The sequence below is a fragment of the Pipra filicauda genome, unplaced genomic scaffold (genome assembly GCF_003945595.2).
Source record: "Pipra filicauda isolate LSUMZ 115617 unplaced genomic scaffold, ASM394559v2 scaffold133_size2016399_pilon, whole genome shotgun sequence".
Lineage (NCBI taxonomy): Eukaryota > Metazoa > Chordata > Aves > Passeriformes > Pipridae > Pipra > Pipra filicauda.
In genome coordinates this window covers 1,018,204-1,044,785 of record NW_024103807.1, presented here as the reverse complement: position 1 = coordinate 1,044,785, position 26,582 = coordinate 1,018,204, and the positions used below count along the sequence as shown (strand labels likewise).

The 26,582-nt window shown below is 39.1% G+C and overlaps 1 protein-coding gene across 15 annotated transcripts in view; it reads right to left on the bottom strand.

The window, feature by feature from the left end:
• Positions 1–26,582, bottom strand: part of CELF1 (CUGBP Elav-like family member 1) — a 68,439-nt gene that overhangs the window by 29,174 nt on the left and 12,683 nt on the right. For 11 of the 15 annotated variants that reach the window (XM_039378256.1, XM_039378253.1, XM_039378254.1 and 8 more), the window contains 7 exons: positions 22,858–22,898; positions 5,501–5,688; positions 4,996–5,078; positions 4,542–4,590; positions 1,157–1,291; positions 893–972; positions 347–508 (listed from right to left, as the gene is read on the bottom strand). In XM_039378256.1, coding sequence (XP_039234190.1) covers positions 347–508; positions 893–972; positions 1,157–1,291; positions 4,542–4,590; positions 4,996–5,078; positions 5,501–5,678 — 687 coding nt within the window. In that variant the 5' untranslated portion in view covers positions 5,679–5,688; positions 22,858–22,898. The remainder of the gene's footprint in view (positions 1–346; positions 509–892; positions 973–1,156; positions 1,292–4,541; positions 4,591–4,995; positions 5,079–5,500; positions 5,689–22,857; positions 22,899–26,582) is intronic. The other 4 variants (XM_039378259.1, XM_039378260.1, XM_039378263.1 and 1 more) reach the window with 1 other exon arrangement.

The window sequence follows — 26,582 nt, the reverse complement described above, 5'->3', positions numbered from 1 at the left end:
ACGAGAACTACTTCATTAGATAGACATGAAAAGGGCATTTACATGGGTAAATTTTAAGGCTGTAATATATAAAGAAAAAGCACGAAGTCAGTCTACAGAATGCAGGAGAAAAACTCAGGGTTTCAGTAATTAGGGCTTCTGCGACTGGGGTGGAAATCCTCCCTTAAATGTATCCTGACTAGATGTTAGCACATAACAATTTCAGCCTTCTCATCCACACAACAGGGATTAAGAATTCTGCCCCTGTCTATCAGAAGCCTTCTAAAAATGAATACATTAAACACTGCAAGACAGTCAGACACTGCAATCCCTGAAGAGATGAAAAGAACCCAAATCAGAAACTCACTGCTAAGTACTGGGGTCCAAGTGTGTTGAGACCAGCCAGGTTTCCCCATATTGAGGCAGCACTGATCTGTTGCATTTGTTGCTGGAGTTGCTGAGCAATTCGTTTCTGCTCTTTGTCCTTCTGCGTGTCTGCAAATTTTACCACAATGGGAGAAGAGCAGCCCTGCAAACAGCAATTTAAACAGTTACATACTTGCTATCCCCAGCAGTCACAAAAATACTGCATTACAACCCTGTCACTGGAAGCAATTCCCTCCCCCCATATATATTTGAATATATATATATATTCAAATAGCACATTTCATTAAAGGTTTAAAATTGTGTTTGCTTTTAACTCTATTTTGTATTTTGGAAGTTTCTCTGCAGATGAAATTCCTATCTTGAACTCTAAAAATAGGAGCAGAACAAACACAAAGGTCCAGAAACAGTATTTGTGAAGAAACACACACTGCACTTATCCTTCTCTGTATGCCCACTGGTCCCTTAAACTCCACAATGATTGCCTGACAAATTACATCTGCTCCTGACACCCACTAACTTGTTTTACCTCCATGGTTTGTGCTTGGTGCATTGTTTTGATTGCTGTTTGTGCCATGGCTCTTGTTGTAAAAGTCACAAATGCACAACCTGGGAAAAAAGCAAAAAGAAACCAAATCTTCCACTACATCCACAATTACCAGGATGAATACAGAAATCAAAGTGCCTACTGGGCGGGGAGGGGGTGTAGGTGGGAATCACAGAAAAAGTTGAAATGCTATGTTAAGTTGCAAAAGGCAGTATCCTCCAATTGCCAAAAAAGCTTCCTGCTTACCTCTGCTCAGGCCATCTGGGCCCCGTAATATCCTGCATTCTTCAATCTGCCCAAAGGGGGAGAACATCACTCGGATATCATTTTCATTGCACTTCTTGGATATCATTCCAATAAACAACTTCCTATCTTCTACTGCTAAGAAATCAAAAGGTAAAGAGTATTACCAGCAAATATGTGCTTACTAGATCTTATTTTGTCAAGTCTTCTCTATTACCCTGTATTTAGGGTAGAGACTTATCACAACCAGATTCCCAATAACGGACTGTGTTTTCAATTAAGGAGGATGCATATGAGATACTTCAATGAACCTGAAGGATGCCTGTTTTATGATGTTTTATGTTTACAATTCACTGATTTCTCCTTACAAAGCCTGTGAGCAGCAAGAATGTAAAAAAAAAAAAAAAAAAAGGAAAAAATATGTCAGATTCAGCACTTCTCTGTATCTTTTCAGTTCCTGGTAAGAAAAGAATGTGGTTTACTGGACTATTTTCATTGTCTTTCCTCTGCCTCTTCTATCTTTAGACTACCAACATACCTAAATGTATATAAACAAGCAAGTGAACTGCAGAAAGCTGCTTTCTACCCTCCTTCATCATACCAATCACTTAAATTTAGATGTGTCTACTTCCTTATGCTCCTCTCTCAACAGTGCAAGCAACAGTAGTTGCTAAAACAGAACAGTTTTATTTCTGTTATTGATAGGCACCAAAAGTGATATGTACTGATCTGTACCAAAAGCATAAAAATAAGCCATGGACTGTGTTGTACTGTATCTTGCCTCTGAACCCTGATGCTACTAGACACATTAGAGTTGAAGAATACCCTTCAGTGTGCAGGTTATTTTAAAATAAATGGTTCAGAAAGACATTTCTTTTAACTTTTCAGTTAATGGTTACTAATGTCAGTTAAAGGTCACTTGAGGGAGTGGGGTAAATTTGAATTCAGAGCAGAATTTTATACCTCTTGATTTACTTATTTAAGGATGTTAACCACCTTTGAAACACTTTCTTTTATGGGATGAAGCAAATTATGCAGAATAACGCTTGAAAATATAAACCAGTTTAGAAATACAGCATTCATCACAATATAAAATATAGTATGATGAAGGCTGTAGCAGAATTTGAAGCTTCAATTAAGTCTTCTCTGATTCAGTGCCAGGGTGAGGGGAAATCAACTTGTTTGCTGAGTGTGCTATGATGCTAGGAAAGAAAATTCCAGACTATTCCAGCTGATATGACTTTAACTGGCTACTAAATCTTAATGTTGTACTTAGTTCGCTTTCCGCTTTTAGAGTGGAAAGCTGCTTTTTAATACTTTTTGCAATCCATTTTAGTTCAAGAGATCCAGAATCCCTTTTATTAGTAGCAAGTTCAAATACTTTCTTAACTAATGTTTTATTTATTGTTGTCACCTACACCTTTTACTAAAACTCATATAATTATGCAGTAGTCTCAGAATTATCACCCTAAAATTCCATTACTTTTTTTCTTTCCATTATTTTCCCAGGATACTTGTGTGTGTGTGTGTGTGTGTGTGTGTGTGTGTGTGTGTAAAGGAAGATGCATCTTAGTTTAGAGAACCTATTCAGTTCTCCTTCCAACAATACTTCAAAGGAATGACTCCCTTCTATATATATTTACACAGAAACTTATTCTGTAAACACATGAAGGAATTTGCAGATGGAACTACTCCTACTTTATGCTACCCATATATTCCATCGTCTGCTTTCAATTATCTTAAGACCTAAGCTTTCTGAAACAAGGATTATCTTCTCCATGATGCAACACTAATCTTATAGAAACTACTGCAAATGAAGAGAATAAAATTCAGCCAGGCCTAGAAAGGCCGAAACTACAAGATGCTAAACACTTTATTTGCTTATGTTGCAGCAGTATACATAGATACACATATATTTGAACATGCATGTATGTATGTATATAAACTCAAAATGAAAATGCATGACTAAATGATCATTTACCCAGTGCTGGATGCTCAATTCTTAATCCATCTGAAGTGGTCAATGTGCAGAAATACTCAGTTTTTCTTCTCTACCGAACTGTTGTTAATTCTCAACCTTTCTTGTATACTACAAGAAGTAGTTTTGATTCCCACCCTAGCTGCAACAAACTTCCTTCAAAGGCTTTGAGGCCTTGCTCCAAACTGGACAAGCACTTGAAAAAGCACTTCTAGATTTCATAGAATCATAGTATAGTTTGGGTTGGAAAGGACCTTAAAGATTATCTAGTTCTAAGTCCCTGCCACAGTCAGGGATGCCTTCCACTAGACCAGGCTAAAAGCCCCATCCAGCCAGGTCTTGAACACTTCCAGGGATGGGGCATCCACAGCTACTCTAGGCAACCTGTTCCAGTGTCTCACCATCCTCACAGTAAATAATTTCTTCCTAATATCTAATCTAAATCTAAATCTGTTTCAGTTTAATACTGTTATCCCCTGTGCTATCACTAGACTCCTGGATAAACAATTCCTCCCTGTCCTTCTCGTAGGCCTCCTTTAGCTACTGTAAGGTTGCTAGAAGGTGTCTTCTCTTCTCCAGGCTGAACAACCCCAACTCTCTCAGCCCATCCTCACAGGGGAGATGCTCCAGCCCTCTGATCATCTTGACGGCCCTCCCGTGGACATGCTTGAGCTGGTCCATGTCTTATGCTGGGGGTCCCAGAGCTAGATGCAGTACTACAGGTAGGATCTCATAACAGTGGAGTAGAGTAGGAAAATCACATTCCTTGACCTGCTAGCCCTTCTTTTGATGCAGCCCAGAATATGGCTGGTTGGCTGGGCTGCAAGTGCATGCTGCTAGTTTATATTCAGCTTTTCATCCAAAAATACCCCCTAGTCCTTCTCCTCAGGACTGGTCTCAATCCACTTATCACCCAGCCTGTATCCATGTTTGCAGGACCTTGCAAACTTGGCCTTTTGAACTTCATGAGGTTCTCACAAGGCCCACCTCTCCAGCCTGTCAAGGCTCCTCTGGATGGCATCCCTCCCCTCTAGGGTATCAACCACAGCACTCAGCATGACGTCATCCATAAGCTTGCTGAGGGTGCACTCAATCCCACTGTCCACGTCCCCAACAAAGATTTAAACCACCTTAGCACAAAGAAGAACTCACTGGATGTTTCCCTAACTGACAACATGGTTCTACCACAAGCAGCAGCAGTGGGAGATACTCTGAGTCATGGAATTTTGGAGACATCAGTCACAATACCTACTATATTCAAAACATACCTTTCTCTTTTCATATTTTTCTTTTAAAAAATCAGGCCTCCAATTCAAGACTTCACCAAAAGTTGTTTAACAAAAGGGAAATCCTCAAGCTTCCCAATTAGCACAAATAACGCCACCAAACTCAGACTTTAGTAAAGCTTACCATTACTCTTTTCACTGTCAGCTGGTTTCATCTGGATAGGATGGTGCATCTGAAATGTAAAAAAGATTATTTAATCCTACTACATTCACTTCATATTATATGAAATACATCCCATAAGAATTGTGGAAGATATTATAGTCTAAATTGCCTCCAGAGGTGCATATGTAACATTACATAAATTCCTAGAAGAAAGGTTTTCCTAATTACATATCATCATTCCTCCTCAGAGAGTATTATAAAAGCCATGCCCACCCACTTCACTACCATATTATTCTCCTGAATGCTCCAAAATTCCCTTAAGATCTGTTATCATATAAATCTCATGACACTGATCCTTTGAATAGTTGTTTTAAAACATTATTTGAGGGCATGATAACATGTGTTTGTACTTCAGTGGTCCTGGAGCTCAGAAAAACAAGACAGAGTTATGCAGAAAGCAGGACTCCGTTCTTACCCCTGGGAGGATCTTCATGTTGTGAAGAGCATTCTGTGCTTCTAGTGCAGCTTTACGGGTATAAAATGTAACAAAACAGCACCCTGCAATTAAAACAAAATGCTAGCCGGGAAAGAACACCAAATCTTGACATGCTGTACAGAAATTGCAAATCCCACTTCCATCCTTCCAATGCAAAATCTATTCCATCACAATGCTGTGGAGCAACAGAGTATTAATTTGATGTTCTGCTTTGCAATTATAATCCATACTCCTCAAGCATCCTCATCGCTACTGAGCTCTAAAAAAAAAAAAATTATAATTTTCTTCAGCTCAGCTGAAGATCACAGTTCAAGTATAATTAGACAAACACACTTAAAGACTATAAAGCTCAGGCTTGCATGCACACCTGGTCACACAGAGCTCCAACACACAGGGATCTCTGAATAAGCAAACAGCTAAGACTGCAACTGTGTGAAACTGGCTGAAACCCCAAGTGTCACATGAAAAGAAAAGAAGTTCTCACCTTTGCTTTGAGGAGGGTTTTGGCTCCTGTCCCTCAAGACATTGATTTCATAGACAGCACCATACTGTTCAAAAAGTTCTCTTAGATCCTTCTCACACCAGCTCCGTGGGACTTGACCCACAAACATCTTGATAGCATCTAGATCAGGTTGGTCTGGGTGATCCAGTGTGCCATTCATTTTCTTTGAGCTATGAAAAACAAGAAGGAATTTCTGGTTTATATCTTCCACAGATATCTTGCTTACAGCAAGATAAAAAAAATATTTCTACACATATATAAATGTATATGATTAAAATTTACACACAAAGAGAGACTCTTGCACATTCCCAGTACTGCACACAGGAGAATATTCACACTCATTAGCAATCTGTGTACTTGGAAATCAAACACACTCTACACAGCTGTTTAAAACTTTGTCTCTATAATGTAGTCAACACCTGGGATTCAGGATATAAATCTGCTGAGATAACTGAAAAATATCACTAGTTCAACCATGTAAAATTTTATAGAAAAAAAAACAGAACAGAAAGGAATCTAAACTCAAGCCTATTCGGGAACCACTGAAGTTATCAGTAACCACTGAAAATGAGAGGATAACATTTTAAAAATGGTTTTACATGTTACTAACTGTAACTGTTTCCCAAGGTGAAGATCCATCTTTAAAGAGAGAAACAGATACAACTGACTAGATTAGAAGTTTCTTTACAGGTTTACAAGGCAATACCTCTGTGAAACTAAGGAGCTTTCAACAATAATTGGCAAAAAAGCAGGCTAAAATTGTACATGAATAGGTTGGGATTGGACAACCCAGTCAGTCACAAACAATCAGGTTGAGTAATGGTAGGAGGTTAATACAGAAAAAAAGTCACTTAGACTACAAAAACAGAGAAGTTTTGAGTATGGAAATCTTCAACAGGTTTCAAGGCATTATATGTAGCCATAGAACAGTTTACACTCTATTAACAAAACTTGTGTTATGCTCCACCCAGCTAGTTGACAGTCATACACTGTTCTCTGTATTAACTCCTCATTATTTGTTAAGTGCAATATGAGGTCTTGTTATCTATCAGCAGTCACAGCTTGGTATACCAGAGGACCTATCTCTGTGGAAGACTAACTGTAATGACACCCTATTGTAGCTATAGTGATTAGTAGGTTAAAATTGCTGACCAATCCCTGCATAATCTAGAAAGGACATGGGGAGTGGAACAATAACTATACAATGATGCCCCCCGCCCCCAAACTCTTTGTTGAAGAATACAGGTGGCCTTCTTCCAGAGTAGTCAGCTCACTTCATCTCTGTTTTTTCCTTTGAAGATAGTTTGAATAGCTTAATAACTGCACATGACAGTAAACAGTATTCCTCTCACTGTCCATCTGAAACCATATTCCCTCTGAATAGAATTTAAAAAAAATCCAAACCAGGTAATGTTTACTTAATTTTTCCCTCAATATGCTGTTGTTCAGAGCTAAAGGAAAAACTGATGCCAGGGAAAGCTCATAATTTTATAGTTGTATGAACAGACCTCAGAAACAACAAAGCTTCTTACCAGAAGGGAAGGGTATCATCACAAATCCTTTCGCTCCACTCCACCTTTCCACTCAGAAAGGGTCAGCACCTCTTCAAATTGCCAAGGCAAACAATACCTTTTACAGAGATGTAAGCTACCTCTTTTCACTTCAGTTGAAAACAACTGTAAATATTTTACCCTCTTCCAATAATAATTTTCAGCCTTACCTTCTAAGCCATGCATAGCTTCAAGAGCATAGCATGGCTCCTGTTAACTGGGCAACTCTTAATATGACCTCAGCAATATTCAAGAGTTATTTCACTCCTAATTAAAAGGTTTAGTCTGGAGTCATTAATAGGGAAGAACAGTAACTGTTCTCTCCAACAACTGATTTAAATAATCAATTTTATATAATCAATAATATCAGCACCTGTAGCATACCATAAACAATACCACCAAACAGCTTTATTCCTCCTTAGCCCTTATTCCCACAATTATCAGACCATTTTTCCCCCTTAGAAACCAACATCAATTGTCAATGACCACTAGGATTTCTTCAAGAAAACAAACTGCAGGCTCTCCCAGGCCCCCTGCCCCAAGTGGAGTTCATAAGACTGCAAAGGCTTTAGAGACAGCAATTCTAACTATCATTTTAGTTACAACTTAGGCACGAAGATAAAATACTTACACAGGGCTTGCATTCAAGGAGCAATGGTCCACCATCATCTCTGGGAGGAAATCCAACTTGAACGCAGCCATCACCTCAGTCTATGACAAACTACTAACACTAAAGCAGTGTATTGCCTAACCCCCAAACAACGCCACTTCCAAAAGTCCTGCAGGTCTTAACACTCAGCCACACAAAAAACACTCAAACCACAGAAACAGAAGCTCAGGGAGACCAGCAATAGACACCACAGAAACAGGCTGGACTGGGAAAGGGACATGGAATCCCAGATTAAAAAGGGGATGTGACCATGTGAAGGGAGGCTCAGCTTAATACACAATGAAAATGCTGATGCACTAGGCTTGTTTTGTGCAATTTTCCCTGGCGAAGCAGTACTGAGTGCACTGTCAGATAAACAGAGTGTCAGATCCATGAAGATAGCAATGGCTAACAGAGCAGAAAGAATACAAACTCCAGTCTTTCCATCCCCAACTAACTCCTTGTCTCCCAAAATGGCAGTCCAAGGCCTTGAGGTTCAGACAGACACTTCCCACTTTAGCAATATTAAGCTATGAAGTCAAGAGGCTCCTTCACCATAAACATTTTCAATAGCTGATCTCACTCTCTTCATCTTGTGCTCTATTATTGACACTCTCTTAAATTCTATGGCAAAAAATGCCAAGTAAAATGTTTCTCTAAATCTGCAAAAAAAAATCAAAGCTAATAAGATATGATTACTCAAAAATTTCTTAACAACCACATAAAAACTGACTCCTCTTTTTATAGGAGTAAAAAATATATTGTTCTAGAAACAATACTTTGTCCGTCACGCATCTATAAAATAAGAGATATACAGAGCCTATAGATGATAAAGTAAGGGAAAAACCACAACGATTTGGTGAGAACTGTTTTATAATCTTTGGAAACACTAATCAGAACACCTCAGTTGCTTCATCATTAAAACAGGAATGACATGTTGATCAAGGAAATGTGAGGTGTATTTATACACGCAATACAGACTTCTTTTTAAATCTGTAATGGGGAGATAATGTGGATAAAAAGGGATGCACTGTGAGATGCAGAAATATTTGATTGCGGAGAGTGAGTGCTGCAGAGGCAGCTGAGTGTGTCCGAGCACTCCAGTAAGAATGATTAATCAGAGTCAACTGTGAATCCAGATAAGCCTTATATATGGTCAATAACTACAAAATAAACCCTTAGAGCATCAAAGACTGTATGCTGGAACAGCTGTGATCGTGTCTTTCTTGTTTGTTAATGACTGCAACATGTATTTGCAGTTATTTTGACTGGCCAGTCAAAATATACAGCTTTATTTAAGCTTGCACAGTTACAGTATGTCAATTATTTTTTCATAAATAACATTTCCAACCTCGGAAAAACAAGAACATTGCTGATCTTTTGCCTACAGTGAGGTTAATTAAAAGGTTATAAAAAGGATTAGGTCTTATAATACAAAGAGGCATCATGTTACTGCAAAATAAGAGGACACAAATTTCTCACACATCAGATATTCAACAGTAACTACTTCATACACGCTCTTACTATGTGGTAAATGCAAGAAAACTTATTCTTTAACGAAAAAGGTGTAAGCTACATGCTAAGCACCATTTTTAAGAGCATGTAAATAGGCACTAGGGAGCATGGGTCAATTTTTTAGCTTTCAGTAAACTAAATTGTTCAATCTACCTCTAGACATGTATTATGGGCTTCCCACTCGAAAAGTGCCATGTTGCATAAAACACATCATATTGAAATGGTATATTGAGACCAGAGCCCACTTCGTGCATTTCTCTTAATAAAGAGCCTGTAGAGAAAAACACCTCATATTTACATAATTAGAACAGCAGATGATAGGGTGGGGTTCTTGCCATTGATCACTATAGACCGACACTGTAAATTCTGGCCCTACCCATGAAGACCAGAATTCATTCCTTCTGGTCTTCCAGTCGTCATTAGCTTTTTTCAGCAACCAGTAAAGTGCCCCAGCAGCCATGCTCACTGTAGGTTTGACAAAAGATGAAAGATGATGATGGCAACTCTAGAAAATGGGTTTTAAAAAAGTTACTGGGACTGATCAGTTTACTGAAAAAAAATCACTACATCATTATGATTTGAACCTGTGCCCACCCTTTCCCACATCTCTGCTCCTCACAATCAAAGTTCTATCTGCTTGTTCTGATAAAACAAAACTGCAAAGTAACAGGCACAGTTTGGTGGAAAGGAAGAATCAATATTAGAATGGTGACTAAATATCTGAAGGTATGTTAGTCAAGAGTCAGTGCCTCAGGGTGCCGTACTTCTGAAGCAACGGTGGCAACTTCAGTGATGAACCACTAGTGTATAAACAGGTTTGTTTTAACATTATTTAGTTGAAGGCTTCAAGATAGAGAATTAAAATAATTATGGACTTCATTTGTGAAAATAACTTCATTGTGAAAAGAGTGGAAAAAGATAGTATTTCGCTATTGCACAGAAATAAGAATTAAATGAGGATGCAGCCTTTCTTTAAATTAAAAAAAAGTGCAAAAGTAATCCTAACCACTGCTCACAAAGAAAGAAAAATAAGAGCTAAACACACTTATTTTTTGCTCAGATGTCAAATTCCTGCTGGCTTCCAGATCCATTCTTTGACTATTTCTATTCAAAGGATAATGGAAACAATGTCTGAAATTCCAAGCTCTATGGACTGTAGCTACACATTTAAATGTGGTGCTCATCTGACAATATGTACATTAAAAAACTTCTACGTACTAAATATTAGCTCTCACTTTTTTACACTTCTAAAGCCCTAGATGATGCTGTAGAATGTATCACTACAGGTGCTCCTCAGAGATTGCAAAGTACAAATGCTGAAAGTTTTTGCTTTTACGTTTACAGAATTATATTACATCCTGGGGCACAAAACCAAAAATCCTGTATCATATTTTCTTTCCTAAGAAAGCCTAGTTCTAATGAACAATTAATTCTGAAAGCTAAGATAATACTGTCTTTTATTTTATACAATCTGAATCTCAGACAGCATACTCAAATTTGAAGCTGAGGGACTACTGGGATGGTGAGAGCAAACTATGGGAAAGGATGTAGGCTATGGGGAAATCAGACACTGTGAAGCTCTGAAGGAGACAGGTCCTAGAATAAACTTCCCCTTGTATTATCTGTGCATATCCAGATTCCTACAGTGCTGCTGAATTGCAATTTTGTTTTTAAACAGCTAACTCCTAGGTTACACGCATCAAAATACACTAACTACTTGTCAATATTTTGTTGTTTCATTTTTGATCATGTAGGCATGTGGTCAGACTGTTTTCTGCCTGTGTTGAAATCCAAACTGTCTCCTCGTGCCTTGCTGGGTACAAAAAAGCCACTTACCTAGTTGCCAAAAGTGCAGTTTCTTCCTCTGCCAATCTCTTTGACCATCATGCACCGCGGGTACACAAATCTGACACATTCAGAACGTTGAATTTACCATCAAAATACATGAAGTTTTTGGGCTGCCCATAATTCAGATTCAATTAACTGAAAAATATTTTTATTTATATGAACTTTTCTAGAAGTTTCCAGGTAGAGAAAAGAGGTAGGAGGGAAAGAAAATTGCCTTTATCTTGGAAATGGCACAGTTTCACAGTGCTCTCTTGTACACATTTATCTGAGAGCAGATAAATGAGATCTAGACCTAGATAAATTTTTACCAATTAGGTTAGTAAATTTAATTCTAAAAATAGATTTTACTATAAGCTTTTTTTCCCTTCCCCTTCCTCAAAATATTTCTGGGGAAAAATTTGAGGTAAATCAATACGTTCTTGACCTATTTCTCTGGCTTGTGAATGAAGTTCTGTAGCTTCTACTTCAATTAATTCTGCGAAAGCTCAAAAGGAATGAATTATGAACTTTTGTCTGACTGGGGAATCCCCAGGACTCCCAGCTCTCTGCCAGTAGATCAAACAGCAAGTCACCTATCCCTCTGGTTTAAAGGATGTTTTCTCTGCCCAAGTACTCTTAGGGAAAACGAAAGAACAACCAAATGTACTTTTTTTTTTTATAGTAAAGACAAATGACAAAAGCAAATCATACAAAATTTATTTTGTAAAATTAGGGAATTATTTTTCTAGAAAAAGGAGACAAATCTTTCCACTGAAGTGAACAAATTTATTATTCTAATTAATTCTAAATAGTGGAGTTTATAAAAAGATTAGACAAGAAACACATACAGGTAAATTTTTTTTGAATTGTCTATGGGTTTCCTCAAATGCATATGCTTCTTTTGAAAGCTCTACTTCTGTTCTTCCTGCTATGCAACATTCACTTCAAACAGAATCTACTCCCCACAATTCACAAAACAGTTGCAGTTTCCTGTGTTCATATGAGTAAAGCAGATTGGCTAAGGCAAATGGAAACTTAAGAGGGAACACCTTTAACTAAATTCATAGATAAATATTTAGTGGTGGTGACTTCTGTAATCCTGTCAAAGCTTGATAAGGTTTGAACACAACTGGATGCTTGCAGGAACATGTCTTTCCACATCTATTTACTGCACATATATACCAACTGCATTTTTAAACTGATGGACCATCTGACTCAAAATACTGCACGTAAGAACCACCACCTTCTACCTATAGGAAGGAACAACTAAGTAACCTCATCTTTAAACACAGACTAATCAATAATTTTTAAGATTTTAGACCATTTGCCTAGTGCACGTAGTACTAGGCACTAACAGAAGGAAACGAAAAACCAGACTATGTCCAGTGTGGCAGTTCTCAAGGTCCTTAGTCACAATTTTTTAACTTTCTACATCAACATATTCAGTGCAAAATCTTCACACAAAAATAGATATGCAAGACACTGTTTGGATTAAACATACAGAAATTACTGCTTCTCTGTGGCCACTGAGATCACAACTATGTTGACCACGACACTATAGCTGTATAAGTCTGTTGGATGAAGGGGTTCTGAATTAAGAACTGGTCATGAAAGACCAATTGCTTGAAAATGATGTTTCAGAGAGAAATCAAGGGATTGAAAGCTGTGGCATAAAAGAATGGTATGTTCCAAGCTCAGTAGCAACCCGATGGAAAAATCCAAGCACATCCCTTAGCTCCTCAATTTCCAGATGTCACACACACAAACTGGGAGGCAGTGAACTGAGAACACTGTTTGCTATACAATAAACCCACACACTAGAGAGGTAACCCTTAACACAAGTATGCCAAATCATACAAAAGCAGAACTGAAAAGCCAGTAAGTCTCAAGATCCTTCAGTGACTTCTCCCTGTTTAGTTGAGCACCATAGCCAACAGCCAGACTAGTTCAGAGCTACTGGCACACCAATGGGAAAACAGCAAGAGTTGACTATTCTGTTCTGACCTCCTCTTCACTTAATGCTAAATGATTAGGAACTTAATGCCTCAATACATTTATTGGTCTGCCAAATTTATCTGAGTGTGAACAGTGGAATCAACGTTTTCAAGAAGGAATCTTTATTATCATTGCTAGGCTTCACGAATGAAGATTTGGGAAGGACTCTACCCACATTTGCTACAAGCGCACTGGTGGCTAAAAAGGCCAATGCGAGATAGACAAGTCTGGTTGCAAAAGGCACAGCAGAAAGACTCCTTAGGTGGTATCGACAAGACACGATTCTTTCTGTGTTGTCTTTTCACCTCAAGAGTGATCCTGTGTGCGTTCTCAAAAGAAGCAGCAGCGTTACAGTGTGTCTCTAGACCTCCCGATTGAGGGCCAGAGTAGACCAGTGACGATGATCAATATGGCCAAGGCTGAGATGTTGTTTCAGGGAGTCCTTGTATCTTTTCTTCGGGGCTCCTCTCTTGCAGCAGCCAGTGGCAAGTTCACCACGGAGCATGATCTTGGGGAGGTGGTAGTCCTTTATCCTGGAGACATGCCCTGCCCAGCACAGCTGTGTTCTCAGCAACATGGCCTCAATAGTCATAACTGCTGCCTGTTCTAGAACAGACGTATTAGTCACATAATCTGACCAGTGGGTGTTTAGGATTGAGCGGAGGCAGCGTTGATGGAAGTGTTCTAGGAGTTGCAGGTGGTGGCGGTAGATGACCCATGATTCGGATCCATACAAGAGAGTAGACAGCACTATGGCTCTGTAAACACTGATCTTTGTACTTTTCTTCAGGTGTTTATTTCGCCAGGCTCTTTTATGGAGTTTTCCAAAAGCTCTATATGCCTTTGCTAACCTATTGTCTATCTCCCTGTCAATCTTACCATCCGAGGAGATGAGGCTACCCAGGTAATTAAACTGCTGGACTGATTTGAACTCTGATTCGCCAATGGTGATATGGGGATGATGGAAGACTTCCTGAGGTGCAGGTTGATAGGACACTTCTGTCTTCTTTAAGTTGACTTCCAGCCCAAAAAGCTCAGCAGTGTCAGCAAAGCAGGATGTTAAACGTTGTGGAGCTACTTCTGTGTGAGTGACAAGGGCAGCGTTGTCAGTATAAAGCAGCTCACGGACAAGATGATTTAAGGTCTTGGTGTGGGCCTTCAGTCGCCTCAGGTTGAACAGGCTTCCATCAGTACAATATCGAATGTAGATACCATCTTCATCATTGAGGTCTGCTGTGGCCCTTTGGAGCATCATGCTGAAAAAGATTGTGAATAGGGTTGGTGCGAGAACCAGCCTTGTTTCACACCATTGGTAATTAGAAAGGGCTCAGAAAGTGCATCACCATATCTGACTTGGCCACGCTGATCCTCATTAAGTGAGATGATCGTTTTAAGGAACTTGGGGGGACAACCTAATCGTTCCAAAATCTGCCACAGACCTCTTCTGCTCACAGTATCAAAAGCCTTGGTGAGGTCGACAAAGGTTACATAGAGACCTTTGTTCTGTTCCCTGCACTTCTCTTGCAGTTGTCTCAGAACAAATACCATGTCTGTGGCGCTCCTGTTGGCTCTGAAACCACATTGGCTTTCAGGTAGAAGTTCTTCTGCTATAGCGGGTATTAGTCTGTTCAAAAGTAGTCTTGCAAGGATTTTGCCAGCAATGTTGAGCAGAGTAATACCTCAGTAATTTGAACAGTCTGATTTATCTCCCTTCTCTTTGTACAAAGCGATGATGACAGCATCACGAAGGTCTGATGGTAGTTTGCCTAGTTCCCAACAGCGCACCACAAACTCGTGAAATTTAGCATGGAATGCTTGGCCCCCATACTTCCAGACTTCAGGTGGAATTCCATCAACTCCAGCTGCCTTGCCAGTTTTCACCTGCTGTATGGCCTTAAGGGTTTCTCCATAGTAGGGGCAATAGCCAATTAATTCGTCACCGGTTCTTGTGTAATGTACTGAATTGCTGAGTCTTGAACTACGCAGCTAGTATTGAAAAGAGTCTGAAAGTGTTCAGACCATCGAATCAGAATGGAGATTTTATCTGTGAGAAGCATTTGACCATCTGTGCTGAGTAGAGGGCTTTGGACCTGGTATGTAGGCCTGTATGCTGTTTTCAGGGCCTCATAGAAACCTCTGTGATCACCCGTATCTGCGCATAGTTGAATTTTTTCTGCTGGATTGATCCACCACTTGTTCTGGATGTCACGGAGTTTCTGTTGGAGCTTGCTGCATGCAAGACAAAAGGCTGCTTTTCTTACATGACAAGATGGCTGAGCAAGGTGTGCTTGGTGATAAGTTCTCTTCTTCCTCAACAATTCCTGGATCTCTTGATTATTTTCATCAAACCAGTCCTTGTTCTTCTTGAGGGAGAACCCTAAGGATTCTTCAGAGGACTGCAGGATGCTATTTTTAATATGTTGCCAAAGTGTTTCAGAAGAGGGATCTATGGAATGGTTTTCGAGCCTAGTTTGAAGATTTGCCTGGAATCTGTCTCTCACTGTAGCTGTTTGAAGATTGTTAACTTGGAGTCTCCTCCTTGGAATACCACCCCTTTTAAGTTTGAACTTAAGGTTGAAGTTAACTTTACAGCGCACAAGTCGATGATCTGTTTGGCATTCTGCACTAGGCATCGCGTGGGTATGATGAACATCGCGAACATCTCTCTGTCGCACCAAGACATAATCAATGAGGTGCCAATGCTTAGATCTAGGATGCATCCAGGTTGTCTTCAGACTATTTTTCTGCTGAAAGAGTGTTGGTGAGCTGTTGCTCCACACAGAATTTAGCAGAAGGCGTCCATTATCGTTGCACTTTCCAAAACCATGCTTGCCTAATACTCCTTTCCAGGCTTCAAAGTTCTTTCCTACTCTGGCTTTGAAATCACCAAGGATAATGATCTTATCATCTGTGGGAACCTTTTGGGTAAGGCAGCGCAGGTTGGTATAAAATTTATCTTTTTCGGCAGGGTCAGCTTGGAGAGTTGGGGCATATATACTAAAGAGGACAACATGTTGCTTGTTGTGTAGTGGAAAGCATAAGGAGATAATGCGACCAGAATGACCTGTTGGCAGATTTTCAAGTTTAGGGACAATAGTTTTTAATCATGAAGCCAACTCCTGAGAGATGCTTTTCAGTTCTGGGTTTACCTGACCAACAGAGTGTATAACTGGCACCATGTTCTCTAAGGCTGCCTTCCTCATGGAGACGAACTTCATTGAGAGCATAGAATCATACAATGGTTTGGGTTGGAAAGGACCTTAAAGATCATCTAGTTCCAATGCCCTCTGCCATGGGCAGGGACCCCTTTCACTAGATCAGGTTGCTCAGAACCCCATGCAAACTGGCCTTGAACACTTGCAAGGATGGGGCATCCACAACTTCTCTGGGCAGCCTGTTTCAGTGTCTCACCACCCTCACAGTAAAGAATTTCTTCCTAACATCTAATCTATCCTACTCTCTTTCAGTTTGAAGCCATTTCCCCTTGTCCTGTCACTACATGCTCTTGTAAATAGCCTCTCCATCCTTCTTGTAGGCTCCCTTCTGGTACTGGCATACTTGGTGGTACTGGTATCACTGTGATGCCAAACAGTTCTGCTTTGACTGCCATATATTTATTATTTGTCTGCACAGTCTAGGTGTCCCTCTTGCTTTTACTTCAAACAAGCCATGAAGTGAATGCATGTGAATGCACAACCTTGTAAAAGCTTGTGTGTGGCTATTACCTTCTTAGGCAGTTTGTAGCTCCAAATCAATTTACAAATCACAGCTAAGAAAGCAAAACCTCAGTGACTGATACAACAGCATTTGTCCTCTGAGGAGGACAAATACTGTACTGTGTACTTCATACACAGGGTAGTAGATTCTTGAAACTCCTTGGCAGGATAGTGCAGATGCAATAAGCTTATATGCATGGAAAAACAAATTGGACAAGTACTTGGAAGGGACCCATCAGAGGCCACTAGACAAACCACAATAGTTTGGGTTCTTCTGAGCTAAAACCAGAGAGGCTGAGAGATCACTGAGTCAGTTTTGTGGTGAAAACAAACACTATAGGTTATCAGCCACTGCAAACGGTGAAGATAGGTCTGGAACATGTTGAAGAGCAGGAGTATGCCTATGCATTTGTGTTGGGACAAAATAAAAAAATACTATGTAAAAAAAAAGAAGAGTTGTCCTGTTAAAGCTACTCAAGAACTGAACTATACATGTTAGGTAAATGCTAATTAAAAGTGCTCAGCTATTATTGGTGTAACACTAAACCCTCCCCAACACCCCTCCTCCCTCCCCCTCCAAACTACACAAGAAACAAAAACCAAAACCCCATACATCTGGACTTCAGGAAACATGACAGCACAGATAACAACCAGTTTATACACTTTACCTCCTTTCTAAAATGCCTTGCAATTGCTTTCAGTATGCCATCACATAACTGAGGAACAAATTCAATCTGTGACATGCTCAATATCTGGCTCACTCCTGAGGACAACTTACACCAAATGGCAGACGGTAGCTCTGCAATATGAGAGCTTATCTACCAGGAAACAGGTTACAACATCTGTTCAAATCCAAGAAGCCAAAAAAACCCCCAGAAACAACAAATCCCAAACCACAACTAGGTCCAGCTCTGTCAGTTACTGCTACCAACAGGACATCTAAAAAGAACATGGAAGAAGCTGAGTTATCAGTCCTAAGACCCTCTTGTAGCATATGAATGAAGTTTACAACGTTTAAGGCAGTGGCCTACGAACTTGTTCAATTTTCCTCTCATCGCCTCTGATACATTTCCTCTTCATCTGCTTGCCTGAGAGGGGATGTAGGAGTGTGCTGTGAATATCTTGACGGGGCTGTGGGTAGTGGAATTTTGTGATGTGAGCAACCCACAGCTCTGTAGACAATGATCTGCTTTTCTAGGGCAGAACAGCTGCACAATGCTACCCTGAGGTTTACTTTCTTAGTGCACAGCTGCCAGCTAACACAGCAGCATGAGGTTGCTAACCCAGTACTTGACCCACTGCAGCTGTGTCTGCTACTTCAGTGATGATCTGAAAAGGCTTGCACAGGCAGGACCAAAGAGAGAAAAAAAAATGGCCCATGAGACCACCTCCTGACAGTGACCTAAAATACCCCATTCTCCAACCATAAAGTTTCTCATTACCCTATTGTCAACGAGCAATATGCAAGCTGAAAGCCTTCAAAGCATTATTTTGAGGTGTAACACAACTATTATTTCAAGAACCTGTATCTATTTAATTTTTTTCTTACACAAAGCCAAAGAACTTCAAGTATCTCTTTGCAAGACATTTTATAATTAATAATTGATATTAGGAAGAAGCATTGATGTATCCAGGGCAATTGCTTTTAAAGCAGATGTGTATAGGTTTCTTCCCCTCATACTAGTACATTAAAAACAACAATAACAAACACAAGTAAAAAAATTAAATCCTTTTATCCTTACCTGTAGGTTGTGGATTGCCTTTTTTTTTTGTGCGCGTGTATAGATGTGAAATGTCTAATTTCAGGTACTGCTTAAGGTTTACAGGAAGGTATGCAAAAGAAAATTTCAGTCTAAAATTGTGGGGTTTTTTAAACATATGCCAAGATTCCACCAGACATAGTTTGAGAAGCATTTTGAGTTTTTATAATCACAGTGCTAGAACATAATAATGCTTGTATTTTGCAAGAGACAAACTATGAAAACCTTAAGTACCTAAGAGACCTTAATGCCATGTAGACACTTTGGCACTGTAGACAGAAAAAAATTCTTGAGAAAGTAGGAAAAGTGGCTTGTCACAACAATAGTAAGAGGAAATAAAGGCAGCTGTATGACACACAACAGGAGACAAGGCAGGAAATGAGTATAAGAAGCGAGGACATGCATTTCTACCCTCTGGATGACAGGGAAACACTAAAAGGCGACAGGATGGAACATTTAAGATTTGAGAGTTTTCTCCTTGCACTCTTTGTTTATTGACTGAATTCAGATTCTGAGACACACAGAAATAGAGATGGCAAATCACACTTGCACTACGAGGCTTAAATCTTCAGTAGAAAAGAGTAAGAACATAGGGTTTGGAAGCAATCTTGCCCTGCAGGTTAGGTACAGATGCCACTTACAGTGTCTGTCCTCTTTCTCTCCCCAAATGTTGCCTCTGAGCTTACAGAAATCACCTTTTCTAAGACTGGCCAGAAGTTTATCTTCAGCTATTTTATCTTTTTGTGCAAGAAACAATCCTGCAAGCAATTCCATGAAAGAGAAAACTTATTACCTTTGATTATCTTTGAACCTTTTTCCTTGGTAAATACAAACACAAGACCTAGAAATCTGGTTTCAGATAAGACTGAATTCTGCTATCCTTTCCCATATTATAGGAGTCCGCAGCTCTGTACTTAGTCAAACAGATGCATTGGAAACAAACATTTTGCCATCTCTGCGCTATTTACCAGATTTTTAAGGTAGTTTTCTGAAAGAGAGACAGAAGTTATTCCTCTGAAGGAGCTGGAAATCCACTAGGTCCTGGAAAGCTCTGAACAGTCTGCTTGTCTTCAGCCCAAACATGTCATGATCCATTACAATGGGCAAAGCAACTGCATTTACACAGAGAATTGCGTATCGGGCCCAGGGGAGACTACAGAACCTGCTAAACAATTCCAGGACAAAACCATGTACAAAGATTGTTATATTAACCTACAGGAGAACCTCAGTGAATCAAAAATGCCTGAAAGTTTTTTGCAACACACCTTGTGCACATGTAAAGTAAAAAACCTTAAAGTAAGAACTGGCCAAAGTTACCTTTTTCCTTAAGACATGTTATGTGTTATCTTAAAGGAACAAACTGCATACTATTACTCTCCTTACTGAAATGTCTAGACCTGTTTAAAAGTTTTTCTGATAAACTCTTTTTTCTTCTTCTCTTAAGTTTCAAGAGACCTTCTGGACTAAAAGCAACATGTTTCATTGTCCTTTGCAGCCATCAGAACAGCCACACAAGCCTTTAATCTCAAATTGTTTCTACTAATAGTACCAGATGCAGTTAATATTATATTACAAAAAGTCACTATTTCTCTCATTTCATTTTATCCAAAGTACAGCTTTTTGTTGCATGTTATCAGAAGAAAGTTCAAATGTAACCCGGCCAGGGGCTCTCCAAGAGAGCACACTAGGCAGTTAGAACAGTAATCGCTGCAATAACAATTACTACGTAGAACACCACCTTGGAACACAGTAAGTCATGGCTCTTGGCATGAGGCTGCAAAGGCATAACACCAGTATTGCTCATGAGGAGAGTGGAGATGGGAATGGGATATGTATGTATCCCTGAGAATGCAAGCAAAGATGTGTAGATGCTTGGGGATAGGTTTAACGGCAGACTTGGCAGGGTTATGTTAATGGTTGGACTATGACCTTAAGGGTCTTTTCCAACCTTAAAGATTCTATGACTATCACTTAATCTGCATTTTTTGCTGCCCATTTTTATCTCCATGTGAAAGACTTCCACTTTGGAAGGAGCTCAGGTCTGTTCAAATAAAATTTCTGCACATACATGTTTCAAGTAAAAACAGGTAAGGTGCTATCCTTCATTATACAACATGTTTACAAATGTGTCAATGGAGTTTTCATTAGAGCTTACCTTCAGGAAAACAGGATGATCCTTGAGGAGGGGCAGGACAGTAAAATAATATGAACCCTACAGTGCTCTCTATTCATAGTACAAAGGCATTTTTGTCCTCCAGCAGAATATCAGCATGGTAAATGTGGATATGACAAGAGCCAATACAAACGTAGGAGCTCCTCAGTCTTGAAACTGTCAGTGCTCATAAGGACTTGTAGGGCAATATTATTTGACAGAATATCTGTTTAATCTGCTTTGGCAAAGTGTGGCATATAAATGCCCAAACACAAGAAAAAATCCTGAATCTCTGAGTAAACTCTCTGTTCAAAAACTTTTCTAGTTCAAGATAGTATCTACAAGAAAACTGGGGAACAAAATCAAGTGCTATTTCAAAGGCTGATTGATTCCTTATCTCGAAGCAAAGCTGATCCCTCCTCAATTTTTTTCTCTGTACCAGACCAGGAGCAGAATGCCATCAGTTTTATTCTGATATATCTCTGTAGAGTTAATCATTATAAGGGGCATTTCATATTGGGTATGAAATGTAAACAAATGTACACAAACAATTTCATATACCATTATCAGATGTTCAAGACTCCATTCTCTTTCAACTGGACACCTTTCTACGTTCACATTTAGATAGATGAACTCAACTTTATTTTGCTGGAAATCATGGATCTTGCAGCAAATAGAAGTGACTTGTTTTCATCAACCAGAAACTTTGTGATTACTTTGCTATCTAAATAATCTGATTATTTCGTTATTTAAGTAATCCAGATCTATGGATTCTGGACCTGTGTTTTGCAACTGGCAGAATCCCATGAGTTTGAAAAACTAGGCCTAATCAGACTAGTCTGTCTCATAAGATGTAAACTCTTCAGACAAAACCCACAAACAAGGACCAGTATTTTCTCTTTCCAATCTTCAGTATGGTCCTAATGGAGCTGCAAAGGAGCAGGAAGGGCAAAGTACAAGGCACCAGTCATGTAGGAAAGAAGCTGAGTGTTCTGCAACACACACAATGCCTGGAGACAACTGCCCTCAAACTGGTACTTCCAAACACAGAGGTCAATCACCAATTCTCTAAAAAATGAAGGTGTTCCTGGATTTCTTAAACCAGTTTTAGATCTTTCTACCCTGATGAGCAACATATAGAGAGGCAGGATATCCTGCACTTTAAAGACAAATTTGTTTTTCTTTCTGATATAGACATAACTAAATCCTTTCCAATGTATTTATGCAAACTGTAGCAAATGTCTGTCCACAGTAGAAAACAACCGTTTCCTCAAGACAATATAAAAACTCAACTCTCCCTGGTTGTCCAGACCAAAGCACATAATCTTTCTGTCATGGCAGAGATGATTCACCAGAAAAGCAAAAATCACCACACTTGAGCATGACAGTGTTACTTAACACAGCAGTTACAGGTCAACTGTCCTCAGAAGTGAACTGAAACTCTTAGGGTACACAGTTCCAAACAGTTTGATCTATTCTTGTGGTACTTCTCTGACCACACAGTAAATCATTCCAAATTCCTAAACTGGGAAAATAACAACGTGATCACAGAAGAGCTGTTTATTGGGTTGTCAAGCTGACCTTGTCTACTATGCAAACTACCATGAGAACCAAGTGTAACCAAAGGACACAGGTCTGGAAACTCAGTAAGAAAGGAAGGGGCAATTGTCTCAGCTGTCACGCAAAACTATATCCTTACTGAACTTCTAGAACTAAGAAAATTGCACTAGAAGATCTTTGCATTTGGATCCAAGCATTTTCACACTAGACTTAGTTCCTGTTCTGCTGCACATTATCTGATTTGTCTCAGCCTAGAGGAGTTATTACACTTTAGGGTTTCATGCACTACAGAATACTGTAGATTTGCTCTGGTCAAGAAATTACTAAGAAGACATGCATTTCTACTTTGCAGTTATGTTTCTAAAGTTATTAAATGACAAATGCAGTTAAAGATGCCTATTGACTTGGTACTAACAGTACTAAACCGTTAACACTCCCAACCCCCTTTAGCAGAACAAAGGCAGGAAACTGCAGAGTTTAAGGTTCAGGGAGCACTGCTCACTGCAGTGGAAAATGACTGCTTTCATCACTGAATGTAAAAACAACTTCTCTCTAAACATTTGAAAGGAAGATCCAATACACAAATGAGGGATACAAACAGTAGTTGGTTCATACCTGCAGCTATGCACCTCCCTCTAGCCGTTCCAGTCTTCAGTCTAAAAGATAAGGAAAAAACAGATATTGAGAACTCCAGAGTTAAAATCGGATAGCAACAATCACCTCAACATGAACTCCATCTTATAAAGCACTGAGGACTGTGAAAGTAAAGCATATTTCTAAAAACAGAAGTCATCATGAGGTGCTGACTACCCTCATTAGACTCAAACCTGAAGTTGCATATTTCAAGAATACAGAGTAGATTAGAGGGGGCAAAAGAGAGGACTGCAATGCAACACGGCTGAAAACAGAAGTCTTAAAACTCCCTAATAACATTCAGTGGACTTATCCTACCTGTCTGGCTTTTTGACTGTCACAACAGAAGCAGTTACCAACAGCAGTACCCACAGTCCTAAACTCCTGTATCACATTATTTTGACAGCTGCAGGTGGGAACTCAAATGTAAGACTGCATAAATGGAAATGCACCGAATCAGGGAACACAAAGACCACAAAGAATTAACAACTCAAGATAAAAATGTGATTTCTACATCTTAAGCAAATCATCAACCAGAAACCATACAAATTTTCTGTACTAGCACCTGAATAAGGGATGCTATTCCATGATTCACAGCTCTCTTTTTGCAAACTCAGTAATTGACCCACAACTACAAACTTCGGATTTTTTTAGTTGTGGAATGGCTTTCCTTTTTTTTTTGTAAATTACACAAAGCTATCTGTGCTCCCACATTTTTGCTACTTTGCAGGCCCCTTTATAACCTTTGTTCTATATTTTTTAATAAATGAGAATAAGTGATCCATATCCTCTTCTAACTTGCCTTGTAATATACTTGTCTCATGTAATATACATGTCATCATGTCTCCTGCCTTCTTTTCCAAAGGGAGATCTCAAAAATTTTCAATTGCTATTTTGTAGTAATTTTCAATTGTTCTAATTTCTTTCTATTTGTTCAATTGATTTATTAAAGTACCATAGCCTCTAAAGCAAAAAAGAATCCTAAACACAAGAACAAAATTAATTTTCTTATAAGAGTTGTTAAGAACAATACAAATCAATCATGAATCCTGACAAACACAACTCAGTTATTTGAAATGTGCATTTTCAAAATTATGAATTTATATTTTCTAGAATATTACTGAAAACTGACTATTGTTCAGGGAACACTTTACATATTTATTTTTGTTCTGTTTCACAACAGCATTCTGAATGATGAAGCTCCAACTAGCGAGTCAGGCAAATACATTACCTGAGGACACCTCCTTCCACCTCACCCACATTCCTTTGCTTTCTGAAGTTTAATTACAAGATATTTGTTTATGGTCAAAAAAATGGTCTCAGATTCCTCCTAACAGACCTGCCTTCAAAACATACAGTTTTTTTCTTCTGTTTCTTTTAAACCAAATTTTTGCCAGATATTTAAACCCTATGAAAATTGTCATATATGCTAAGTTTTGCTCCTTTGATAATCAGCTTCCAGAAAAAATGAAATACACAATTTACTTATCTTGTAAATGCTTAAGAATATCTATATAAACATCTTTTTTATGTTAAAAAGAAAATATTCCCTTCACACATGTAGCCATTAATTCACTCTAATGAATTAATTTAAAACTTCAAAGGAACCAAAAGTGCAGCTAACATAGCCAGAGGAGCCCATAACTCTTGGACACCTTTGGGAAAAAATATACACCTCATTGAATCAAAGGCAAAATCCAAGACAATAAAAACTTCAAAAACAAGCAGCAAATCTGACAACCACCCGCAGAAAGCCTGGGAGAATGTTCTTAAATCATAAATTGTTCTATAATGGTTCATTTAATTGCATGCAGAACATAAATACACAATCATTTATCCAAGTTTATACATGAGACAAACTTGAATCAAAGGCCAAAGAATCTGACAACTGTGTTTTTTCTCAGAAGAAATTGGGACTTGGATACGCCAGATCAAGGTATACAATGTGTGCAACCAGTGCGACACAGCCATTTCTGTAATTAACTGACGTGGCAGAAAGCTCTTGTGCAAATTAGATCCTCCCCAGCCCAGCATTAGATGCTGACAGCCAACTGTTTTCATAGTTGCATGAGTGTAGGCTCTTACTGGGATCAGCAAAACACTTAACAGGCATAAATTGAGACATCACATCTTTTGCTAAGATTTTTCCTGAAGTTGCCCCCGACTGAAGTGCTGCATCCGAGTACAGATGGCACTTTCAACTCCCTCACCAAGCTGGGAGGAACTAGGACACCCCCTGACAACTCCATGTAGAAAAACAAAGGTTTAACACTTCGATTTAATACTTAGCCCTGGCAGATCTAAGTGACAAAATATACTCTCACTGATGAACACTTGTAACTTCTGATATGCAATATAATATAAATAGAATTACAGCTGGTAATGAAAACAAGTGGCTCTAGCCACTAAGCACTAGACAGTGGATATGAGCCCAATAAATCTAGGGATGTTGCTTTGATACTACTTTTGATACAAAACTTCAGTCTCACCAGCACCCAGGACCATCTAAGAGAATACCAGATCATTTAATGGATTCTGATCAATGACATTACTGTCAAAGTTACCACTTGTCTAGACTAGTTTGTTCTGATTTCTCATTACACCTTCCAGGAACTAATGTTTATGGGATGTCCAGGTTACCAATGGCAATTAAAGAGGCTAAGAGACCACACAGTTCAACCTCAGATACATCCTGGCGTCAACAGTCTCTCACATAAATCAGCATTCAGTCTGGGCTCACTGCAGATTTACGTATTTTTAAGTACCAATATGACCAATAACAAAAATTTGAAAATATAAAAAGAACTATTTCTTTGAAGGAAGTAAAGGAGGGACATAACAATTCATCGCAGAGTGACGGAGCAAGTGCACTAGTCAGAGTATGAACAGAGAGGCCGATACAAATCAGATAAGTTTCAATTACTATACAGCTTAGGCCACAACCCACAGAAAGTGTCACTTTCTAGTAACTCTTACTTACGAGGAAGCAAGACAACAGAGATAAGTGAGGAGAAACTCTTGCAGTATAAAAACCTCACCACGGAAGCAGCCCTACTTTCTTATCGGAGAAATGCCCTTCTACTGCAATCTTTACACCACCCAAACCTCACAGCACCAGGAGCCACGTGTTCACTGCGAGGCCACAGCTCCCAATTACTTCATTGCCTGCTCACTTCATTTTTGCAGACAGAGCTGTTGAGTACTGTTTTCCCCAGTGCTGCCAGCACAAATACTATCAGGCATACAGGTTAGCGGGCAATCTGTACAGTTAGCAAGTAGACCAGTTGAATTACTCACAACAGCATGTTCCACTATAAGAATGTAAGTTTTTTTTAACGTAAGAACAGACTGAAGAATAGAAGAGGTGCACATTTTGGGACTACTGCAGGTTAAGACAAAAAGAAAAGAGAGGAAAACATTTAAAATGCTATGTTTCAAGTTCCTGTAACCAGGACATCATAAAATACTTAACATTTGGCACGCTGCCCATCTTTGCAATGTCTGTTCCATGCCCAGTCAGCAATTACAGCCCAAACGTTCCCAAGACCGATCATTAAGCCTTACAACCCATAATGAGAGGGTCAAGAGACACACTTTAAGAATGCAAACCAATCCTGTCATCTACTGTTGAAAACATGAGACTGGAACTTAGAAGGTATCAGTTATATTATTAACTATGGGTTAAATAGCATTTGACAAGTCACTTT